At 42.5% G+C, this 21,296-nt stretch overlaps 1 protein-coding gene across 1 annotated transcript in view; it reads right to left on the reverse strand.

Annotated features, from left to right (window-relative positions):
• The window catches only part of LOC123996479 (coiled-coil domain-containing protein 18-like), a 49,041-nt gene extending 27,754 nt beyond the window's left edge, over window positions 1-21,287 (reverse strand). Inside the window, exons 1-19 of the mRNA XM_046299846.1 lie at window positions 20,998-21,287; window positions 20,699-20,778; window positions 20,405-20,572; window positions 20,128-20,237; window positions 19,927-20,055; window positions 16,524-16,620; window positions 16,227-16,348; window positions 15,673-15,961; window positions 15,393-15,465; window positions 14,456-14,673; window positions 10,254-10,409; window positions 9,906-10,016; window positions 9,536-9,667; window positions 8,807-8,920; window positions 7,501-7,578; window positions 7,304-7,420; window positions 6,774-6,941; window positions 5,710-5,873; window positions 3,247-3,410 (exon numbers count right to left, since the gene is read on the reverse strand). Of these exons, the coding sequence (XP_046155802.1) occupies window positions 3,247-3,410; window positions 5,710-5,873; window positions 6,774-6,941; window positions 7,304-7,420; window positions 7,501-7,578; window positions 8,807-8,920; window positions 9,536-9,667; window positions 9,906-10,016; window positions 10,254-10,409; window positions 14,456-14,673; window positions 15,393-15,465; window positions 15,673-15,961; window positions 16,227-16,348; window positions 16,524-16,620; window positions 19,927-20,055; window positions 20,128-20,237; window positions 20,405-20,572; window positions 20,699-20,749 (2,461 nt within the window). The 5' untranslated portion in view covers window positions 20,750-20,778; window positions 20,998-21,287. The remainder of the gene's footprint in view (window positions 1-3,246; window positions 3,411-5,709; window positions 5,874-6,773; window positions 6,942-7,303; window positions 7,421-7,500; window positions 7,579-8,806; window positions 8,921-9,535; window positions 9,668-9,905; window positions 10,017-10,253; window positions 10,410-14,455; window positions 14,674-15,392; window positions 15,466-15,672; window positions 15,962-16,226; window positions 16,349-16,523; window positions 16,621-19,926; window positions 20,056-20,127; window positions 20,238-20,404; window positions 20,573-20,698; window positions 20,779-20,997) is intronic.
• Window positions 21,288-21,296: the final 9 nt, after the last annotated feature.

Genomic DNA, 21,296 nt, shown 5'->3' on the forward strand with positions numbered 1-21,296 from the left:
ACAGATTAAGCAGACAAAGAAGATCTAAAAGCTGCAAAAATACACAGGGATAGCATCAGAACAGTTACTTACACTGTAAAGTTAATTGCTATCAAAAGTAGATACTTGTATAAATCACATTCTATCCTCCTGATTCCTGCTTACAAGCAAAAATTAAAGTAATAATAATAATATAATATATGCCATTTAGCAGACGCTTTTATCCAAAGCGACTTACAGTCATGTGTGCATACATTCTACGTATGGGTGGTCCCGGGGATCGAACCCGGGGATCGAACCCACTACCCTGGCGTCACAAGCGCCATGCTCTACCAACTGAGCTACAGAAGGATACACCAGTGACTAGATAAATAAAGAAGAGGTCAGGAGCAGGACTCTAACACGGAAGCTTATAACAAATCCTGCTATGCCCTCCGATAAACCATCAGACAGGCAAAGCGTCAATACAGGATTATGATCGAGTCGTACTACACCGGCACTGACACTCGTTGGATGTGGCAGGCCCTGCAAACCATTAGACTACAAAGGGAAGCACAGCCGAGAGCTGCCCAGTGACACGAGTCTCCCGGATGAGCTAAACTACTTCAATGCTCACCTTGAGGCAAATAACACTGAAACATGCAAGAGAGCACCAGCTGTACCTGAAGAGTGTGATCACGCTCTCCGCAGCCAATGTGAGTAAGACTTTTAGACAGGTCAACATTCACAAGGCCACAGGACCAGACGGATTACCAGGACGTGTACTGCGAGCACGCGCTGAACAACTAGCAAGCGTCTTCACTGACATTTTCAACCTCTCCCTGTCTGAGTAGGTAATACCAACATGTTTTAAGCAGACCACCATAGTGCCTTTGCCGAAGAACACTAAGGTAACCTGCCTAAATCACTACTGATCCGTAGTACTCACATCTGTAGCCATGAAATGCTTTGAAAGGCTGGTCATGGCTCACATCAACACCATCATCCCAGAAACCCTAGACCCACTCCAATTTCCATACCGCCCCAACAGATCCACAGATGATGCAGTCTCTATTGCACTCCACACTGCCCTTTCCCACCTGGACAAAAGGAACACCTATGTGAGAATGCTATTCATTAACTACAGCTTTAGCGTTCAACACCATAGTGCCCTCCAAGCTCATCTATAAGCTAAGGACCCTGGGACTAAACACCTCCCTCTGCAACTGGATCCTGAACTTCCTTGATGTGCTGCCCTCAGGTGGTAAGGGTAGGTAACAACACATCCGCCACACTGATCCTCAACACAGGGGCCACTCAAGGGTGCGGGCTCAGCCCCCTCCTGTACTCCCTATTCACTCATGACTGCACGGCCAGGCACGACGCCAACACCATCATTAAATTTGCCGATGACAACAGTGGTAGGCCTGATCACGACAATAACGAGACGGCCAGGTCTCGGACCTCCTCCCTTTAGGCTGTGTGGTGCCAGGACAACAACCTCTCCCTCAACGTGATCAAGACAAAGGAGATGATTGTGGACTACAGGAAAAAGAGGACCGAGCACGCCCCCATTCTAATCGACGGGGCTGCAGTGGAGCAGGTTGAGAGATTCAAGTTCCATGGTGTCCACATCACCAACAAACTAACGTGGTCCAAGCACACCATTAGTCGTGAAGCGGGCACGACAAAACCTATTCCCCCCCCAGGAGACTGAAAATATTTGTCATGTGTCCTCAGATACTCAAAAGGTTCTACAGCTGCACCATCGAGAGCATCACTGGTTGCATCACTGCCTGGTATGGCAACTGCTCGGCCTCCGACCGCAAGGCACTACAGAGGGTAGTGCGAACAGCCCAGTACATCACTGTGGCCAAGCTACTTGTCATCCAGGACCTCTATACCAGGTGTCAGAGGAAGGCCCTAAAAATTGTCAAAGACTCCAGCCACCCTAGTCATAGACTGTTCTCTCTTCTACCACCCGGCAAGCAGTATCGGAGCGCCAAGTCTAGGTCCAAGATGCTTCTAAACAGCTTCTACCCCCAAGCCATAAGACTCTTGAACATCTAGTCAAATGGCTACCCAGACTATTCACATTGCCCCTCCCCACATCACTGCCACTCTGTTGTAATCTATGCATAGTTACTTTAATTAACTCTACCTACATATACATACTTCCTCAACTAGTCGGTGCCCCCGCACATTGACTCTGTAGCGGCACCCCCCTGTATTTATTGTTATTTTTTTACTGCTGCTCTTTAATTACTTGTTACTTTTATCTCTTATTCTCATCTGTATTTTTTGAAACGACACTGTCAGTTAAGTGCTCGTAAGTAAGCATTTCACTGTAAGGTGTAATTCAGGTGTAATTTCACTGTAACCTGTTGTATTCGTCACATGTGACTAATAAAATTTGATTTCAACACAGACAGTTACTTACTCTGCAAAGTTAATTGTTATCAAATGTAGATACTTGTATATTGAGTTGACTATAGAATCATGAGGACCATAATGGAAATTTTTTAGATGATTTTGTTGTATGCATCTGAAGCAGCCTAATACTTACCCAATAAATTCAATCAATCAATCAAGGGCACATGCACTGTCACAAAACTACACTTTAAAAAAGGGTTCTTCATTTGTCACCATAGGAGAACACTTTTTGGTTCCAGGTAGAACCCTTTGATGGTGAAAAAGGTTCTACTTACTTAGAACTTGTTAGAGGTATAAGGGATCCTGTAAGGGTTCCACGTAGAACAGGAATGGGCAATTATTTTGGCTTAAGGGCCACATTGGGATTTCAAAATTCAGCAGAGGGCCACACAGATTCTCTCAATGTTAATTAAAAAGCCATTTGCGGGCCAGAAAAAAAAGGCATGTAGGTCCATTCTAAATTCTACATACTTTCGATTTAGTTTTAGACAGTCAAGATTGGCCTGGAGTGTTTATCCCAAAATAATTTGGGGGTGTTGAATGGGCTCACAGGCCGGATCCAAAGTTTGCCCACCCCTGACGTAGAACCATGTATTAGTGAAAAGGTTCTACTTGGAACAAAATAAATAGTACCTTTCACAGGGTTCTCCCAACCTATGGACACAATTGAAGAACACTATGGTTCTAGGTACCACCTTTTCTAAGAGTACATTTGAATCCTTCTATGATGTTTTGGTTATATAGATAAACTAATGCAGTTCTCATGCATTTCAGAGAAGAAGCTCAGTGAATTAAAGTAAGGATATTGATACAGACCCATATTGTCTCGGTTGTCCCGCCCTTTACTTTTCATACCAGACTCTGTCTTCTTGTCCAGCTTTCCTCTGGTCTCAGCTAGCATCTTCTCCATCTTAGAGAGCTGTAAGGCCTTGGTGTCGCTGTCTCTCCGTATAAGCAGCATCTGCTGCTCTCGCTCACTCAGCTCTCCCTGAACCTTATTCATGTCCTCTGACAACTGCCTACAGGACAGGACACAGACAAATCCTGGCTCTCAACAACAGGAGCACAAGGCTACTAGGAACGCTATGTCTGTAAACTGTCACTCTAAAGTCGCTTGCACTGATTACAATGATAATTGGCAACGCAGAAACCAAGTGAGTATAACAAAAGGTTTGCGATGCCTGGAGAAATACAACAGTGATATTCTGCGTGTCCTGGTTCCCTGGCCTGTACTGGTCAGGATGGAACATCTAAGATTTTCCTTCTACTGGTTGTTGTGTTTGTTCTCCGGTTGATCTTTTGGGGATGGGCTATCTAGACTGCTTATATAACCCTAACAGAGAGCACAGTCGCCCAACAACAAATACAGAGTACAGAGCATTATAATCAGACAAGTCATAAGACCGGCTTCACCAGTCTCCACAAGCCCTGCAGCTAACTGAAATTATACACACAACCAGACCTTGGGCTCAATGTTGAAGGAGAACATTTAACTCCGTACAAGTCTATTTAGGAAAGCCATTATTCACGAAAATGACAAACATGACAGTTGGAGATGCCAGGGTCAAAGTAACTCAGGGAGTTAAGCTGGCCATATCAAATGCATTCCCAGCAGCTGAAAGAGGCCTTATAATGCAGCCAACCAACAACAAACAATAGAGCGCTCTGACAACTATCGACTATAAACAAACAGCTGATATTACACAACTACTTAAGGTCCAATCCAATGTTAAGATGTCCATTCCACTGTATCCTGTTCGGTCTTTCGTAAGTATTGTATGTTGTCAAAACCTGCATCTTTACAAAGGCATCTAGTTTAATGAAACCCAAATGGGATCTTAAATTAAACTGTCTAATTCCTGATAAGGAATTATGTTTATATGGACTTCCCCTTACTGCAGGCAGGCAGGTGTTTGACTTTGCTTCATTTGACTCCTAATCACTAGACTTGTGCAATCAGTTACTAGCTTGATTAGTACAAGACAAGACTTATCACTTGTTGATAGAACTTCCATCCACCAACTCTTGAATGAAGCTTCACTGTGGGGTCTGAGCATTGGTAAAAAGCTATAATTGTTATTACAGTATTATAACATTTAAGAACAACAAGCAGCCTTGTCTCAGTAGAGTAAATCAAAATGATACATTTAATAGCGGTCGTGTGTGTGCAGTGTTGTAAAGTGCAGTTCTTGGCAGTAGAGTAGTGTAGTATAGAGTAAAGCAGACCAACATGTTCCCCTGGTGGCACCGGTGCCACTAACTTTTTCAGTTGGTGGCACCAGCCCGTGATTTGTTTGCATCAAATATTTCTCACAGTTCACACAATTTAAAACATTTGTAATCATCTTAAAGGTCATTCAAAGTGCTTTTAAGAGGTGTAGACAACTGAGATGGTAATAAATACAAACATGAATAAACTTGTTTATCTCACAGCTCCATGAAAGAATGCATGATTCAAGATATTCTGCAACCTAATCTAGTGAATGTCGTGAATTTTGTTTTGACAAATAAGCTATTGTTACATTTTACTGTTAAAATAGGTCTCCAGAATGGTCTGAATCGTATTTTGTTCAATAGAGACAATCTTACCTATATCTTTACATGTGCACTAATATTCTAGGCTCATTTATTTGAGGCTAATTCACCACCTGAGTACACAAAATCTGAAAACACATTAGCTTGATCGGTAACACTAAACATAATACCCAATGCTGGCAGCCATGTATTAATCTAACAGTAAATGTCAAGTACAAAATAACTTTGCAGTTGTAACCTACAGCTCAATTATGCCTATGCAATAGCCGATGCACACCATTTCACACACTCTGTATCAAAGCCATATCAAATATCTTGGTTGAAGAATAGTTGCTATTGAGGTCAAAATTGAGAGTCCAGGAATCAAAAGGATACCTACAGAAAGATGAGAACCTCCCCTCTCCAACTGTGACAACAGGATAGCTGTGTTTTCCCCTGCATTTTGTTCCCTGGGAAAGGAGTGGCTCACTCATCATAGCCGTAGTCCCCAGCAAAACATGCACAGCCACAGGGCAGGAATCATGTGGATAATGTACTTTACCGTTTGACCAAATCATGGTTAAATCTTGAGTGAGGTGAAAAACTAATGTGACCAGCAAAAAAAATAAACAGGCACCCTACTGCCTAATTAAAAATTGGTGTCACACTGCAAAGTCAAACGTTCAAACGCAAGAGTTTGTCACTGTTTCGAACCCTGGTATAGTACAGTAACATAGATTAGAGTAGAGTCGAGTAGCATAGATTAGAGCAGAGACGAGTACAGGGAGTAAAAACTAGTCTCACGTGACAGAGTTGGAGAGTTGCAGGGCTTCTCTCTCATGTCTCGCTGCCTGCTGACTAGCCTCCTGCAGTCCCTCTATGGCCTCCTGGGCTCTCTGGTCTCTCCTCTTCAGCTCTTTGAAGGCTAACACCTTCTCTTTCTCCAGGTCCTTCTCCAAGCGGCCCACCTGGAGGAACGCACACCACACAGTGTGAATTGAACTCTCTCAACTCACCTCCAAACCGTGATAATAAAATGGTCTGCTAAACTGTACTGTAAATTTGAACAAATACTTACTTTTTACCCACTATACCAGGGTTCCCCAACTGGCGGTGGTTTTATTTGGCCCCCAAGTTCTGAGCATTTTTAAAAATCATTGTTGGACATAAAATACTGTAAAAACACCAGGAAATCAGCTACAAGTGATTTTAAGTTTGGGAATCTGTTCCCAAGTATTCCCATGCATAATTGAGACGTGATCATATACAAATGTAAGCAACGTTTGAAATAATTATGTTTTAGTCAAATATTATATCTGTTTGGGCTTCTTGTGGTCAAATTGTAGTCGACAAATTATGTTCCGCCCCCCCGACCATCTGCTCAATAAACAAAATCGGCCTGCACTATAGTCAGCCCCTGAAAGCCGAATGTAATCAGTTTGAACACAGGAATCTGTCTAAACAATTAGGCTTTTCAAAACACTCATGAGCAGCAAGCATGCACAGTAAGTTATAAACAGATATGAGCTCTATTTTATTAACTCTGCTGGGCCCTTAGAGGAAGTTCAGGCTGGCCCACAAAAGCTGGCTTTGCACATAAAGAACTGTACCAGTTAAAGCAATGTAGAATGTTTCAAAATAGGGACATTTGTATTGCATCTCAAACTCGTACATTAGATATGACAACTGCAGCTCACGCGCTCTAGTAGTCGATTTATTCATTCACCGAGTTCAATTGTAATGTTGTATGTACTGCTGTGTTGTGTTTAATGTTCAATCTCTGATGCTGGTTTGCTCATTATGTTGTATGTAACTTACAGGCTGTGGAAATGATGTTCCTCTCTGAGGACAGTAAAGTATCTATCTACCTGCTCCAGTAACAGTGCCTGTCTGTCCTCTAGCTCCGCCACACGGGAGGTGCTCTCCTGCAGCATGGTCTGCTGTCTCTGGACGGTGTGCTGCAGCTGCAAGTTCTGCTCACTGGAGCTCTGACACACCAGAGAGCTACCCCTCATCTCCGCCTGCAGAGCCTCCACCTGGGGACAGAGTACGCTGGAACTGCCTGTTTGAACTTCACTAGTCTTCATCCATACACTTCACAAGTTGGAAATGTATTTAATTTTTGTTTCACATCCTATAATTTTTGGGGTCTCATATCCTTCACATTGTTCCCAAATTCCTCAGTGCCAGTCTGCTCTCCTGCCCACTCCTTATGGAATGGTCATGCCACACATTGTCATGTTCAGCATGAGAAGAAGTGGCAAGGAGTTGGCAAGAGAGCAAAAACAGATCTGGGACCAGACTACAATATCTCACCCACAGATATCACCCAATGTGTCTGGAATATTGTAAGTGTTTCACAGGAAATTAAAGCAAGGTAAAGGTCTTCATGTTCTACTTGTTTAGCGTTAGTCTCCAGCTCTCTCTCGTAGCGTCCCTTCACTCCCTTTATCTGTAGCATACAGTCGCTCAACTCCTCTTGGCATGTTGTCAGGGCTGTCTCCAAAAACCTCACCTGCAACAGGACCGATACAGGAAAAGTCTGATTTAGTTGATAACTAAATTGCCATAGCATGTGTTTTCATAAGGACTGACCTTGGTAGTATACTCTGTTGCCTGCACTCTGAGAGCTCTCAAGGCCTCCTGGTCTTGATTGGCTCTCGTCTCTGTATCCTAGGAAGTGACAGGATTATAGCACTAGTCAGATTAATATTGAGATGCCCAGCTGTGTCGTTCTGTCACTCAATGATGTGGGTGTGATTTATAAATCTGTGAAGATCTACAGTGCATTCGGAAAGTATTCAGACCCCTTGACTTTTTACATTTTGTTACGTTACAGCCTTATTCTAAAATTGACAATTGTTTTTTCTTCCTCATCAATCCACATAATAACAAAGCAAAAACAGGTTTTTAGAATTATTTGCAAATGTATTAAAAATAAACGGAAACATTTACATAAGTATTCAGACCCTTTATTCAGTACTTTGTTGAAGCATATTTGGCAGCGATTACAGCCTTGAGTCTTTTTGGGTATGATGCTACAAGCTTGGCACTGTATTTGGGGAGCTTCTCCCATTCTTCTCTGCAGATCCTCTCAAGCTCTGTCAGATTGGATGGGGAGCGTCACTGCCCAGCTATTTTCAGGTCTCTCCAGAGATGTTCGATGGGGTTCACGTCCGGGCTCTGGCTAGGCCACTCAAGGACATTCTGAGACTTGACCCGAAGCCACTCCTGCGTTGTCATGGCTGTGTACTTAGGATCGTTGTCCTGTTGGAAAGTGAACCTTTGCCCCAGTCTGAGGTCCTGAGCGCTCTAGCAGGTTTTCATCAAGGATCTCTCTGTACTTTGCTCAGTTCATCTTTCCTTCGATCCTGACTAGTCTCCCAGTCCATATAGCTGAAAAACATCTCCACAGCATGATGCTGACACCACCATGCTTCACCGTAGGGATGGTGCCAGGTTTCCTCTGTGCCTCGACACAATCCTGTCTCAGAGCTCTACGGACAATTCCTTCGATGTCATGGCTTGGTTTTTGCTCCGTCAACTGTGTGACCATATATTAGACAGGTGTGCCTTTCCAAATCATGTCCAATTAATTGAATTTACCACAGGTGGACTCTAATCAAGTTGTAGAAACATGTCAAGGATGATCAATGGAAACAGGACACACCTGAGCTCAATTTCAAGTCTCATAGCAAAGGGTCTGAATACTTATGTAAAAAACCTGCTTTAGCTTTGTCATTACGTGGTATTGTGTTTAGATTCATTAGGGAAAAAATATATTTAATCCGTTTTAGAATAAGGCTGTAACGTAACAAAATGTGGAAAGTCTAGGGGTCTGAATACCTTTCGAACGCACTCTAGGTAAAGATAATGTGAGGTGTCTATGGGGCAGACATACATGCGCGAGCTGGTTGAGGGAGGTCTGAAGTCTCTCTGCTCTGTGCTGGGCCTCCTGTCTCTCATGCTGGGCTGAAGACAAGTCGTTCTCCAGCTCTGCTTTCTGAGAGTGCAACTATACAGGACAGGCAGACATAAAATCACATGAAACAGGCAGGAAACACAAGTATCTTTGCAGGTGCCCAAACATCTACTGTACTGTAAGTTAAAGCTGAAATTCAGAACAAGGTGAAACAGTGCCACTTCACCCCCAGCGCATGTCATGGTTTTGTCAATGAAACGGAGTAGAGGAGCATCCAGCATCGTGGCAAAATATTTTCACAGTACACTCTGCAGTTCTATCACAAGGACGATGGGCAATGATGTGCGAAGGAAAACCGTTATTACGGTTTTCTTCCGTCGAAGGAGAGGAGGACCAAAATGCAGCGTGGTTATTATTAAACATCTTTAATAAAGATGATAACGAACAATACAAAAACAATAAACGTAACGTGAAAAACCAAACCAGCCCTATCTGATAAACAAACACAGAGACAGGAACAATCACCCACGAAACACTCAAAGAATATAGCTGCCCAAATATGGTTCCCAATCAGAGACAACGATAAACACCTGCCTCTGAGAACCACTCCAGGCAACCATAGACTTTTCTAGACAACTCCACTCACCACAATCCCATAACCTACAAAAAAAACCTAGACAAAGGAATACAATACATGTATCCTCTCACCATTTTGATTTGATCCTGTAGCTTCTTACGTTGCTCTGAGCCAACTCTCTGAGTCTCCTCCAACTCCTGCTGGAAATCCCTCTTCTTCAAGTCCAGAGTGGTTTTAAAGTGCTGGATACTGCTGCTCTTCTCCTACATTTCAAACCAGAGACTTCATCAACTAACTAATTAGCCAACTTAAATATACAGCCTGTGTGTGTGAAAGGAGGTGTATGCGAGTTAAGAGAGAGAACTGGGTCTGTCTCAATCAAAAGGCAGGGAGGCATCCTTGTGGATTTAGACAGACCCAACATGTGTAAGTGAAAGCACATGTGTGTGTAGTGACAACACAATTTCTTTTCAGTGTGTGTGGTGAGCACGTCATCATTACCAGCAGGTTCTGCTCCAACTCAGTGGTCTTCTCTACAGCCTGTGAAAGTCCTGCATCTTTCTTCTCTAACTGTTGCACTGTAGTTGCCAGGCAGACGTTCTTCCTCCTTAACTACAACACATTCACCTCTAGAGACAGACATCTCTTATACTGTATACAACAAGTTATCTTTAGTTTCAGGCACTGGTTTAAGGCCTTATTGCTCTGATTCTGTGAGTGAGACCCTCACTTGTTCTGGTATGTGACATTATGTAACTCAGATTCCTTTGAGATACTGCCTTCCTTGATTTGAGACCACTCATAGCGAAAATGGTGGTACAGTACAATATTCCTTGTGTCCATCCTTACCTCTCTCTCCAGCTGGTTAATTTGTACTGTCCTCTCCTGCAGCTCTGTGTGTAGTTTCTGAAGCTGGAGGTCTCTCTGGTTCATGTTGTTCTGTAGGGTAGTCATCTCCTCCTGTGCCTGCCTTAGTCTCTCCTGCAGGCCCAGGACGAGAGCCGCCTGTTATATGTGAAATATATGTGAAAAGCTGTTATACAGTTATACGTGAAAGCTGGAATCTGTACTTGGGGAAACTGCCATGTCCGTTTGCAATACAACATTCACCACCAGGGGACAGACATCAGTCACACATACAGTACACCAGGGGTTCTCAAACTTGTTGGGACCCCCTCATAAATCAGATCACAACTCTAGTCTCCTAGTTTTACTAGGACTTCAGCAGTGCATAGACGGACAAACCACGTTTCGAGCCTTGGGTAGGAACATTTTAAAGGCCCCCCAATTGGCATCATAGAAAATGTGGCAGTTTTCAAACTAATTTCCTACAATTCTACACATTTTATCATGTGGCAGATGTTTTGTTGCAGCTTTAAAGCTATTAAAATTGCAGTTAAAGCTTGAATTACAAGTGCATTTATATATTTTTTAATTTACATTTTTGGGGGAATACAAGAAGTATTGAGTTGAAAAAATATATAAATTGGTGGAGAACTGTTGCAACCAATATCCCTGTGAGCCTCCCAGGCACATGTTGCCCAGGGTTAAGAACATAAAATTGTAAATGAATAATATTACATTGTATTACACCCTCTAAACTTATTCCGCCGATCCCTTGGTCAAAATGTGTATAATCTGATGTTATATATATAATATATACACACACACACATTTTAAAGAGAATAATACATATACAGTACCAGTCAAAAGTTAGGACACACCTACTCATCCGTCTAATCTTTATTTTTACTATTTTCTACATTGTATAATAATTGTGAAGACATCAAAACTATGAAATAACACATATGGAATCACGTAGTAACTGAAAAAGTGTCAAACAAATTTGACAAAGTATCCACCCTTTGCCTTGATGACAGCTTTGCACATGCTTGACATTCTCTCAACCAGCTTCATGAGATAGTCACCTGAAATTAATTTAAATTAACAGCAATGCCTTGTTAAAAGTTCATTTGTGGAATTTATTTCCTTCTTAATGCGTTTGAGCCAATCAATTGTGTCTGGGTTCGCGCCCAGGCTCTGTTGCAGCCGGCCGCGACCGGGAGGTCCGTGGAGCGACGCACAATTGGCCTAGCGTCGACCGGGTTAGGTAGAGTTTGGCCGGTAGGGATATCCTTGTCTCATCGCGCACCAGCGACTCCTGTGGCGGGCCGGGCGCAGTGCACGCTAACCAAGGTCGCCAGGTGCACGGCATTTCCTCCGACACATTGGTGCGGCTGGCTTCCGGGTTGGATCCGCGCTGTGTTAAGAAGCAGTGTGGGTTATGTTTTGGAGGACGCATGGCTTTCGACCTTCGTCTCTCCCGAGCCTGTACGGGAGTTGTAGCAATGAGACAAGTTATTAATTACTAACAATTGGATACCACGGAATTGGGGAGAAAAGGGGGTAACATTTTTAATTTAAAAAAAATAAAGACATGAAGGTCAGTCAATGTGGAACATTTCAAGAACTTTTACATTTTCTTCAAGTGCAGTCGCAAAAACCATCAAGCGCTATGAAGAAACTGTCTCTCTGGAAGACAGCCACAAGAAAGGAAAACCCAGGGTTACTAAAAGTATTAAACATATTGTATATTTTAGATTCTTCAAAGTAGCCACCCTTTGCCTTGATGACAGCTTTGCATACTCTTAGCATTCTCTCAACCAGCTTCACCAGGAATGTATTTCCAACAGTCATGAAGGAGTTCCCACATATGCTGAGCACTTGTTGGCTGATTTTCCTTCACTCTGCGGTCCAACTCATCCCAAACCATCTCAATTGTGTTGAGGTCGGGTGATTTGTGGAGGACAGGTAATGTGATGTAGCCCTCCATCACTCCTTTGTCAAATAGCCCTTACACAGCGTGGAGGTGTGTTGGGTCATTGTCCTGTTGAAAAACAAATGATAGTCCCACTAAGCGCAAACCAGATGGGATGGCGTATTGCTGCAGAATGCTGTGGTAGGCATGCTGTTAAGTGTGCCTTGAATTCTAAATAAGTCACTGAGAGTCACCAGCAAAGCACCCCCACACCATCACACCGCCTCCTCCATGCGACAGATTTCCACCGGTCTAATGTCCATTGCTCGTGTTTCTTGGCCCAAGCAAGTCTTCTTATTATTGGTGTTCTTTAGTAATGGTTTCTTCGCAGCAATTCAACCATGAAGGCCCGATTCACGCAGACACCCCTGAACAGTTGATGTTGAGATGTGACTGTTACTTGAACTCTGAAGAATTTATATGGGCTGCAATCTGAAATGCAGTTAACTCTAAGGAACTTATCCTCTGCAGCAAAGGTAACTGTGGGCCTTCCTTTCCTGTTGCGGTCCTCATGAGAGCCAGTTTCTTCATAGCGCTTGATGGTTTTTGCGACTGCACTTGAAGAAAATTTAAAAGTTCTTGACATTTTCCAGATTGACTGACCTTCATATGTCTTAAAGTAATGATGGACTGTAATTTCTCTTTGCATATTTGAGCCAAATAGTGCATTTTACCAAATAGTGCATTTTTCTGTATACCACCCCTACCATGTCACCATGTCACAAAACAACTGATTGGCTCAAACGCATTAAGGAAAGAAATTCCACACATTAACAAGGCTCACCTGTTAATTGAAATGCATTCCAGGTGAATTCATCATAAAGCTGGTTGAGAGAATGCCAAGTCTGTGCAAAGCTGTCATCAAGGCAAAGGGTGGCTACTTTGAAGAATCTCAAATATAAAATATATTTGGATTTGTTTAACACTTTTTTGGTTACTCCTTGATTCCATATATTATTTCATAGATTTGATGTCTTCACTATTATTCTACCATGTTGACAATAAAGAAAAATCCTTGAATGAGTAGGTTTTGACTGGTACTGTATGTATGCATATATGACATACACACTACCATTCAAAGGTTTGGGGTCACTTAGAAATGTCCTTGTTTTCTTGTCCATTAAAATAACATCAAATTGATCAGAAATACAGTGTAGACATTGTTAATGTTGTAAATTACTATTGTAGCTGGAAACAGCTGATTTTATATGGAATATCTACAAAGGCGTAAAGAGGCCCATTATCAGCAACCATCACTCCTGTGTTCCAATGGCACGTTGTGTTAGCTAATCTAAGTTGATCATTTTAAAAGGCTAATTGATCATTAGAAAACATAATTGCAAAAGGGTTAGCACAGCTGAAAACTGTTGTTCTCATTAAATAAGCAATACAACTGACCATTTAGACTAGTTGATTATCTGGAGGATTAGCGGGTTCGATTATTGGCTCAAAATGGCCAGAAACAAAAGACTCACAAGTTTCAGAAGAAAGTCCAGAAGGCTATTCCATGCGAGAAAGGACAGCATCCCAGAGTCGCCTCTTCACTGTTGATGTTGAGACTGGTGTTTTGCCAGTACTTTTTAATGAAGCTGCCAGTTGAGGACTTGTGAGGCGTCAGTTTCTCAAACTAGACACTAATGTACTTTCCCTCTTGCTCAGTTGTGCACCGGGACCTCCCTCTACTTTTCCTATTCTGGTTAGAGCCTGTTAAGCCTTTTCTGTTAAGGGAGTAGTACACAGCGTTGTACGAGATCTTCAGTTTCTTTGCAATTTGTCGCATGGAATAGCCCTAATTTCTCAGAAAAAGAATAGACTGACGAGTTTCAGAAGAAAGTTCTTTGTTTCTGGCCATTTTGAGCCTGTAATCGAACCCACATATTCTAATGCTCGAGATACTCAACTAGTCTAAAGAAGGCCAGTTGTATTGCTTATTAAAATCAGCACAACAGTTTTCAGCTGTGCTAACATAACTGCAAATGGGTTTTCTAATGATAAATTAGCCTTTTAAAATTATAAACTTGGATTAGCTAACAACGTGCCATTGGAACACAGGTGTATGTAACCTTCCAACTTGAAATGTGTATGCATTTATCTGGCCGCAGATCTCAAAATTTATGACACTGGTATTTGACACTGTGTAACTCAGATTCCTTTGAGATACTGCCTTCCTTGATTTGAGACCACTCATAATAAAAATGGTGGTACAGTACACTATTCATGTGTCCATCCTTACCTCTCTCTCCAGCTGGTTAATTTGTACTGTCCTCTCCTGCAGCTCTGTGTGCCGTTTCTGTAGCTGGAGGTCTCTCTGGTTCATGTTGTTCTGTAGGGCAGTCAGCTCCACCTGGGCCTGCTTTAGTCTCTCCTGCAGGTCCAGGGCTAGAGCTGCCTGCCTGACTCTCTCCTGCTCCACAGCATGCAACACAGGCAGCAGCTGCTGGTACTGCTCCCCTGACACACCGTAGACACAAAAAAACAAACGGACCATTTTTTGGGAGGATACAAACATACTTTGCATTTTTCATGAGTATCCACAATGTTACAGCATGCAAGGAAGAGAGATATTGTTAGAGTTTACCTACTCTATTGTATACATGGCCTAAAGATGGAAGATTAGATATGTGCTATAAATAGAGTGTACTAAACATTAGGAAGACCTTCCTAATATTGAGTTGCACCCCTTTCTGCCTTTAGAACGGCCTCAATTCGTCAGGGCATGGGCACTACACAATGTCGAAAGCTGACACATGTTGACTCCAATGCTTCCCACAGTTGTGTCAAGTTGGCTGGATGTCCTTTGGGTGGTGGACCATTCTTGATACACACAGGAAACTTGAGTATAAAAAACCCAGCAGCATTGCAGTTCTTGACACAAACTGGTGCACCTGGCACTTACTACAATACCCTGTTCAAAAGGCACTTGCCCATTCACACTCTAAATGGAAAACATACGCAATTCATGTCTCAAGGCTTAAAAATCCTTATATAACCTGCCTCCTCCCCTTCATCTCCACTGATTGAAGTGCTCTCACAAGTGACATCAATAAGGGATCATAGCCTTCACCTGGATTCACCCGTGTCATGGAAAGAGCATGATAGTGTTTTATACACTGAGTGTATACAGACTACAATATGATGTATAGTATTGAAGAGTAAGCTAGGGAAATCACCTGGCTTGAGTTTGGGAACATCACAGAATGGAGCTGGCAGACAAGGCTTAGCACAGAGTGATCCCCCTCCACTCTATAACAAATATTTAGATCACTTTTACATAACAGTATAGTACATTTTGTACACCATCATTGTCTGGAACAGAGCTGAGGGTATGCCGAGTTAGCAATAAGCAGGGTGCACTATGGTTTTATGGGGCATATACAGCATACAGAATATAGCATGTATAGATAATACACAGAGGGTATAGTTTGAGAGTGTAGTAGGGAGTATGCTCACCTCTCTAAGATGCAGCAGGCTGAGGATGGCCTCTAGGCTGGCCTGTTCAGCCTGGCTCTGCTGTGCTTCTCTCTGACAGTGCTCCAGTCTCTGCTCCTGGCTGGTAGTGAGGTGGCGTAGGTCCCTACACTCCTTCCGCAACACCTCTATGTCCTTCTCAACTATCTCCCTGTCACTCAGTCTTCTCTTCAGCTCCACAGCCCGGACAGAGGCCTCTTCCAGACGAGAACGCAACGTGGCGCTCTCTACACTCATCGCCTTGGTTCTGACCAACTCTTCCTTCAACTGACTGTTCAGAGAGATTCCCAACTACTATTACGATAGGTAATCCATCACAGTGGTATTAGTATTTTACTAACTACAACCAATCTCAAACCTATCCACATATCATGGTTTTAAGCAAAACTGTCCTTTTTACACGGTCCTCCTCATCACAGATGATTCAAGTGAAGTGTAACCACATAGATGAATTCATTTGAGATGAAAACACATTTTCAGAGGTTGATTCAGAAATTCATAAGTAAGCTATGACGAGCAGACACTTTAGTACCAACCCGATCAGCTGGTTCATTTCGGTCTTGTCCTGCTCTAGCTGAAGACACCTCCTCTCCCACACCACTCTCTCTTTATCACACTGGATAAGAGCCTCCTTCAATCTGGCCTCGTTGTCCAACACCTATGGACCACAACACAGCATCCCGTTGCTACACAATCAAAGACTTCAGTGTCTAAACCTAAGCAGCGCATTTCACCATGTACTGACAAGAATTTATTCTGAACAAACAGGCTTAAAATACATTTACATTTTTGTCATTTACATAGCTTGACTCGCCATTCGTCTTATTCCATACCTTCTTCAGTTTCTCAGACATATTTCCCTTGTAACTCCGGAGAGCCAATGTCTGCCTCTCTGCAGTAACAAGAGCTTCCTTTCTCTGTTGCTCAACTCTTTGGGATGAATGGAAAATACAGTTGAAGTCTGAAGTTTACATAGACAAGTTTTAAATGACTCCAACCTAAGTGTATCAACCACTCCTCAAATTTATTGTTAACAAACTACAGATTTGGCAAGTCAGTTAGGACATATACTTTGTGCATGACAAGTAATTCTTCCAACAATTGTTTACAGACAGATTATTTCACTGTTTCACAATTCCAGTGGATCAGAAGTTTACATACACTAAGTTGACTGTGCCTTTAAACAACCTATAAAAATCCAAAAAATTACATCATGGCTTTAGAAGTTTCTGATAGGCTAATTGACATCATTTGAGTCAATTGGAGGTGTAGCTGTGGATGTACTTCAAGGCCTACCTTCAAATTCAGTGCCTCTTTGCTTGACATCATGAGAAAAATCAAAAGAAATCAGCCAAGACCTCAGAAAAACAAATTGCAGACCTTCACAAGTCTGGTTTATCCTTGGGAGCAATTTCCAAACACCTGAAGGTATCTCATTCATCTGTACAAACAATAGTATGCAAATATCAACACCATGGAAACAAGCAGCCGTCATACCGCTCAGGAAGGAGACACGTTCTGTCTCCTAGAGATGAATGTACTTTTGTGATAAAAGTGCAAATCAATCCCAGGAAACGGGTACAAAAGTATCTATATCCACAGTAAAAATGAGTACTATATCGACATAACCTGAAAGGCCGCTCAGCAAGGAAGAAGCCACTGCTTCAAAACCGCCATAAAAAAGCCAGACTACCGTTTGCAACTGCACATGGGTACAAATATTGTACTTTTTGGAGAAATGTCCTCTGGTCTGATGAAACAAAAATAGAACGGTTTGGCCATCATGACCATCTTTATGTTTGGAGGAAAAAGGGGGAGGCTTGCAAGCCGAAGAACACCATCCCAACCTTGAAGCACAGGGGTGGCAGCATCATGTTGTGGGGGTGCTTTGCTGCAGGAGGGACTGGTGCACTTCACAAAATAGATGGCATCATGAGGGAGAAATTATGTGGATAGATTGAAGCAACATCTCAAGACATCAATCAGGAAATTGAAGCTTGGTCCAAAATGGACGATGACTCCAAATCAAAATCAAATCAAATCAAATTTTATTTGTCACATACACATGGTTAGCAGATGTTAATGCGAGTGTAGCGAAATGCTTGTGCTTCTAGTTCCGACAATGCAGTGATAACCAACAAGTAATCTAACTAACAATTCCAAAACTACAGTCTTATACACAGTGTAAGGGGATAAGGAACATGTACATAAGGATATATGAATGAGTGATGGTACAGAGCAGCATACAGTAGATGGTATCGAGTACAGTATATACATATGAGATGAGTGTGTAGACAAAGTAAACAAAGTGGCATAGTTAAAGTGGCTAGTGATACATGTGTTACATAAGGATGCAGTCGATGTTGTAGAGTACAGTATATACATATGTATATGAGATGAATAATGTAGGGTAAGTAACATTATATAAGGTAGCATTGTTTAAAGTGGCTAGTGATATATTTACATCATTTCCCATCAATTCCCATTATTAAAATGGCTGGAGTTGGGTCAGTGTCAATGACAGTGTGTTGGCAGCAGCCACTCAATGTTAGTGGTGGCTATTTAACAGTCTGATGGCCTTGAGATAGAAGCTGTTTTTCAGTCTCTCGGTCCCAGCTTTGATGCACCTGTACTGACCTCGCCTTCTGGATGATAGCGGGGTGAACAGGCAGTGGTTCGGGTGGTTGATGTCCTTGATGATCTTTATGGCCTTCCTGTAACAACGGGTGGTGTAGGTGTCCTGGAGGGCAGGTAGTTTGCCCCCGGTGATGCGTTGTGCAGTCCTCACTACCCTCTGGAGAGCCTTACGGTTGAGGGCGGAGCAGTTGCCGTACCAGGCGGTGATACAGCCCGCCAGGATGCTCTCGATTGTGCATCTGTAGAAGTTTGTGAGTGCTTTTGGTGACAAGCCGAATTTCTTCAGCCTCCTGAGGTTGAATAGGCGCTGCTGCGCCTTCTTCACGACGCTGTCAGTGTGAGTGGACCAATTCAGTTTGTCTGTGATGTGTATGCCGAGGAACTTAAAACTAGCTACCCTCTCCACTACTGTTCCATCGATGTGGATAGGGGGGTGTTCCCTCTGCTGTTTCCTGAAGTCCACAATCATCTCCTTAGTTTTGTTGACGTTGAGTGTGAGGTTATTTTCCTGACACCACACTCCAAGCAAACTTCCAAAGTTGTGGCAAAATGGCTTAAGGACAACAAAGTAAATGTATTGGAGTGGCCATCATAAAGCCCTGACCTCCATCCTATAGAACATTTGTGGGCAGAACTGAAAAAGTGTGTGCGAGCAAGGAGGTCTACAAACCTGACTTAGTTACACCAGCTCTGTCAGGAGGAATGGGCCAAAAGTCACCCAACTTCTTGTGGGAAGCTTGTGGAAGTCTACCCGAAACGTTCAACCCAAGTTAAACAATTTAAAGGCAATGCTACCAAATACTAATTGAGTGTATGTAAACTTCTGACCCACTGGGAATGTGATGAAAGAAATAATTATTATAATTACTATTAGTCTGACATTTCACATTCTTAAAATAAAGTGGTGATCCTAGCTGACCTAAATTAAATGTCAGGAATTGTGAAAAATGTAGTTTAAATTTATTTGGCTACGGTGTATGTAAACTTCCGACTTCAACTGTATATCTTAACAAACAAGCACTAGTACAAGGAAGTGACATCAGGTGATGTGTATTACATAGTGTACAAAACATTAAGAACACCTGTCCTTTCCATGACAGACTGGCCCGGTGAAAGCTATGATCGCTTACTTGTGTCACCTGTTAAATTCACTTCAATCAGTGTAGATGAAGGGGAGGAGACAGGTTAAAGAAGGATTTTTAAGCCTTCAGACATGGATTGTGTATGTGTGCCATTTAGAGGGTGAATGGACAAGACAAAAGATTTAAGTGCCTTTGAACTGAGTATGGTAGTAGCTGCCAGGCGCACCAGTGTGTGTCAAGAACTGCATCGCTGCTGGGTTTTTCACGCTCAACAGTTTCCTGTGTGTATCAAGAATGGTACACCACCTGAAGGACATCCAGCCAACTTGACAACTGTGGGAAGCATTGGAGTCAACATGGGCCAGCATCCCTGTGGAACGTTTTCGACACCTTGTAGAGTCCATGCCCTGACTAACGGAGGCTGTTCTGAAGGCAAAAGGGGGGTGTTCTAAATATTTTGAGAACTCCATGTTTATAGTAAGTGGGGATTGTTAAAGACAATAGAATCACTGCTTACCTTATCCCCTGATTAGTCCTGTTTTCTAACTCAGCCCTAGCAGCCTTCAGCTCCTCTTGTAGCTGGTCCACTAGTCTGCTCTTAATAACCAATGTCTCTTCAGTCTCCTCCAGCCTCTTTTCTGTATCTCTACAATGAACATGGCAACACATCTAGCACAGCTGCATTCACAAAGGTGTGTATGTGTATTCTCCTACCAACCTGAGTGCATTCCCTTGGGCCTCAACCTCAGCCTTCATACCCTCAATCTCCTCCTTCATATGACACACACTAGAAGTCTTAGACCCTACGGTGGAACCCAGAACCCGGACCTGTCAACATTGTAGGTGAACAAATTTGTCTTAGTTCAAGTTGAGCATCTGTGGAACCAAACCCACATTAGTAACAATTATTTGGGCCCTCTGTAAAGGCCTGCATGAATAGCGTTATAATCATTAATAATGGCAGAGGTTGTATGAAATTGCATAAACTGGAATACTTTGGTTTTGGAGCTGGCAAGTTCGAGATTCACTGCTTCCAATTCAATGATCAGTTGTCTGTTTTCTTGCATCACAGAAACACTTTCTTCCTCCACTGAGCTTAACTTCCTTCTGAGATGCAAGTTTTTAGATTCCAGTTCCCTTATTGAAGAGGATGAAGAGGGAGGCTGAAAAAAACATGACTTTTAATGCATTCCTCCATTGAATAGCAGTTTATTTGATAAATGAATCACATACATTAAAGAAAAAGTATAATATCTTGCAAGCCTCTATTTACGGTTAGCTTGTCTCACCTTTGACTCAACTTGTGGGGCACTGCTACAGACCCTGCGTTCTTCAGCCATCCTGGTGAGAGTGTGTGTACAGTGGCAATCTGGATGCAATACAATCAATGATGAAGTATGTACACCAAACTTCAGAGGTAAGGCAACAATAACACCAAAGTCAGCGACATATTACAGTTGGTTAGCATTTTAGCTAACGTTAACTAGCACCGTTTGTTAGCTAGCTAGCTTATGTTAGTTAGCCACCAGTAAGTAGATGGCTTGTTCGGAGGCAGTTGCTTAGTTACTTCGTTATGTGCTGCTCTTACCTGTTTGGTTAATCGGTGGACATGGTGCGGTTCAACATAAAGTCTAAATAACATAGGTGCGAAGGGTTAATACAATCAAGCTCGCCTGCCACTCACTCCACACTTCTCTCTGCATGCTGGATGAAGTGGTGTTGTTTTACAACATGATAGGAATCCTGAGTTCTGCTTTATGATTACCTGACGTAAAATCATAGAACGTGCGTGTTTCTTTGTAACCGTTTTAGTAAGACCGAAGACGGTATAGAAACTATTTGACAACTGTCTGTGTGCTGTTTAGACAGATACAGTAGTACATAGTA

This window comes from Oncorhynchus gorbuscha, linkage group LG15 (genome assembly GCF_021184085.1).
Source record: "Oncorhynchus gorbuscha isolate QuinsamMale2020 ecotype Even-year linkage group LG15, OgorEven_v1.0, whole genome shotgun sequence".
NCBI classification, from domain to species: domain Eukaryota; kingdom Metazoa; phylum Chordata; class Actinopteri; order Salmoniformes; family Salmonidae; genus Oncorhynchus; species Oncorhynchus gorbuscha.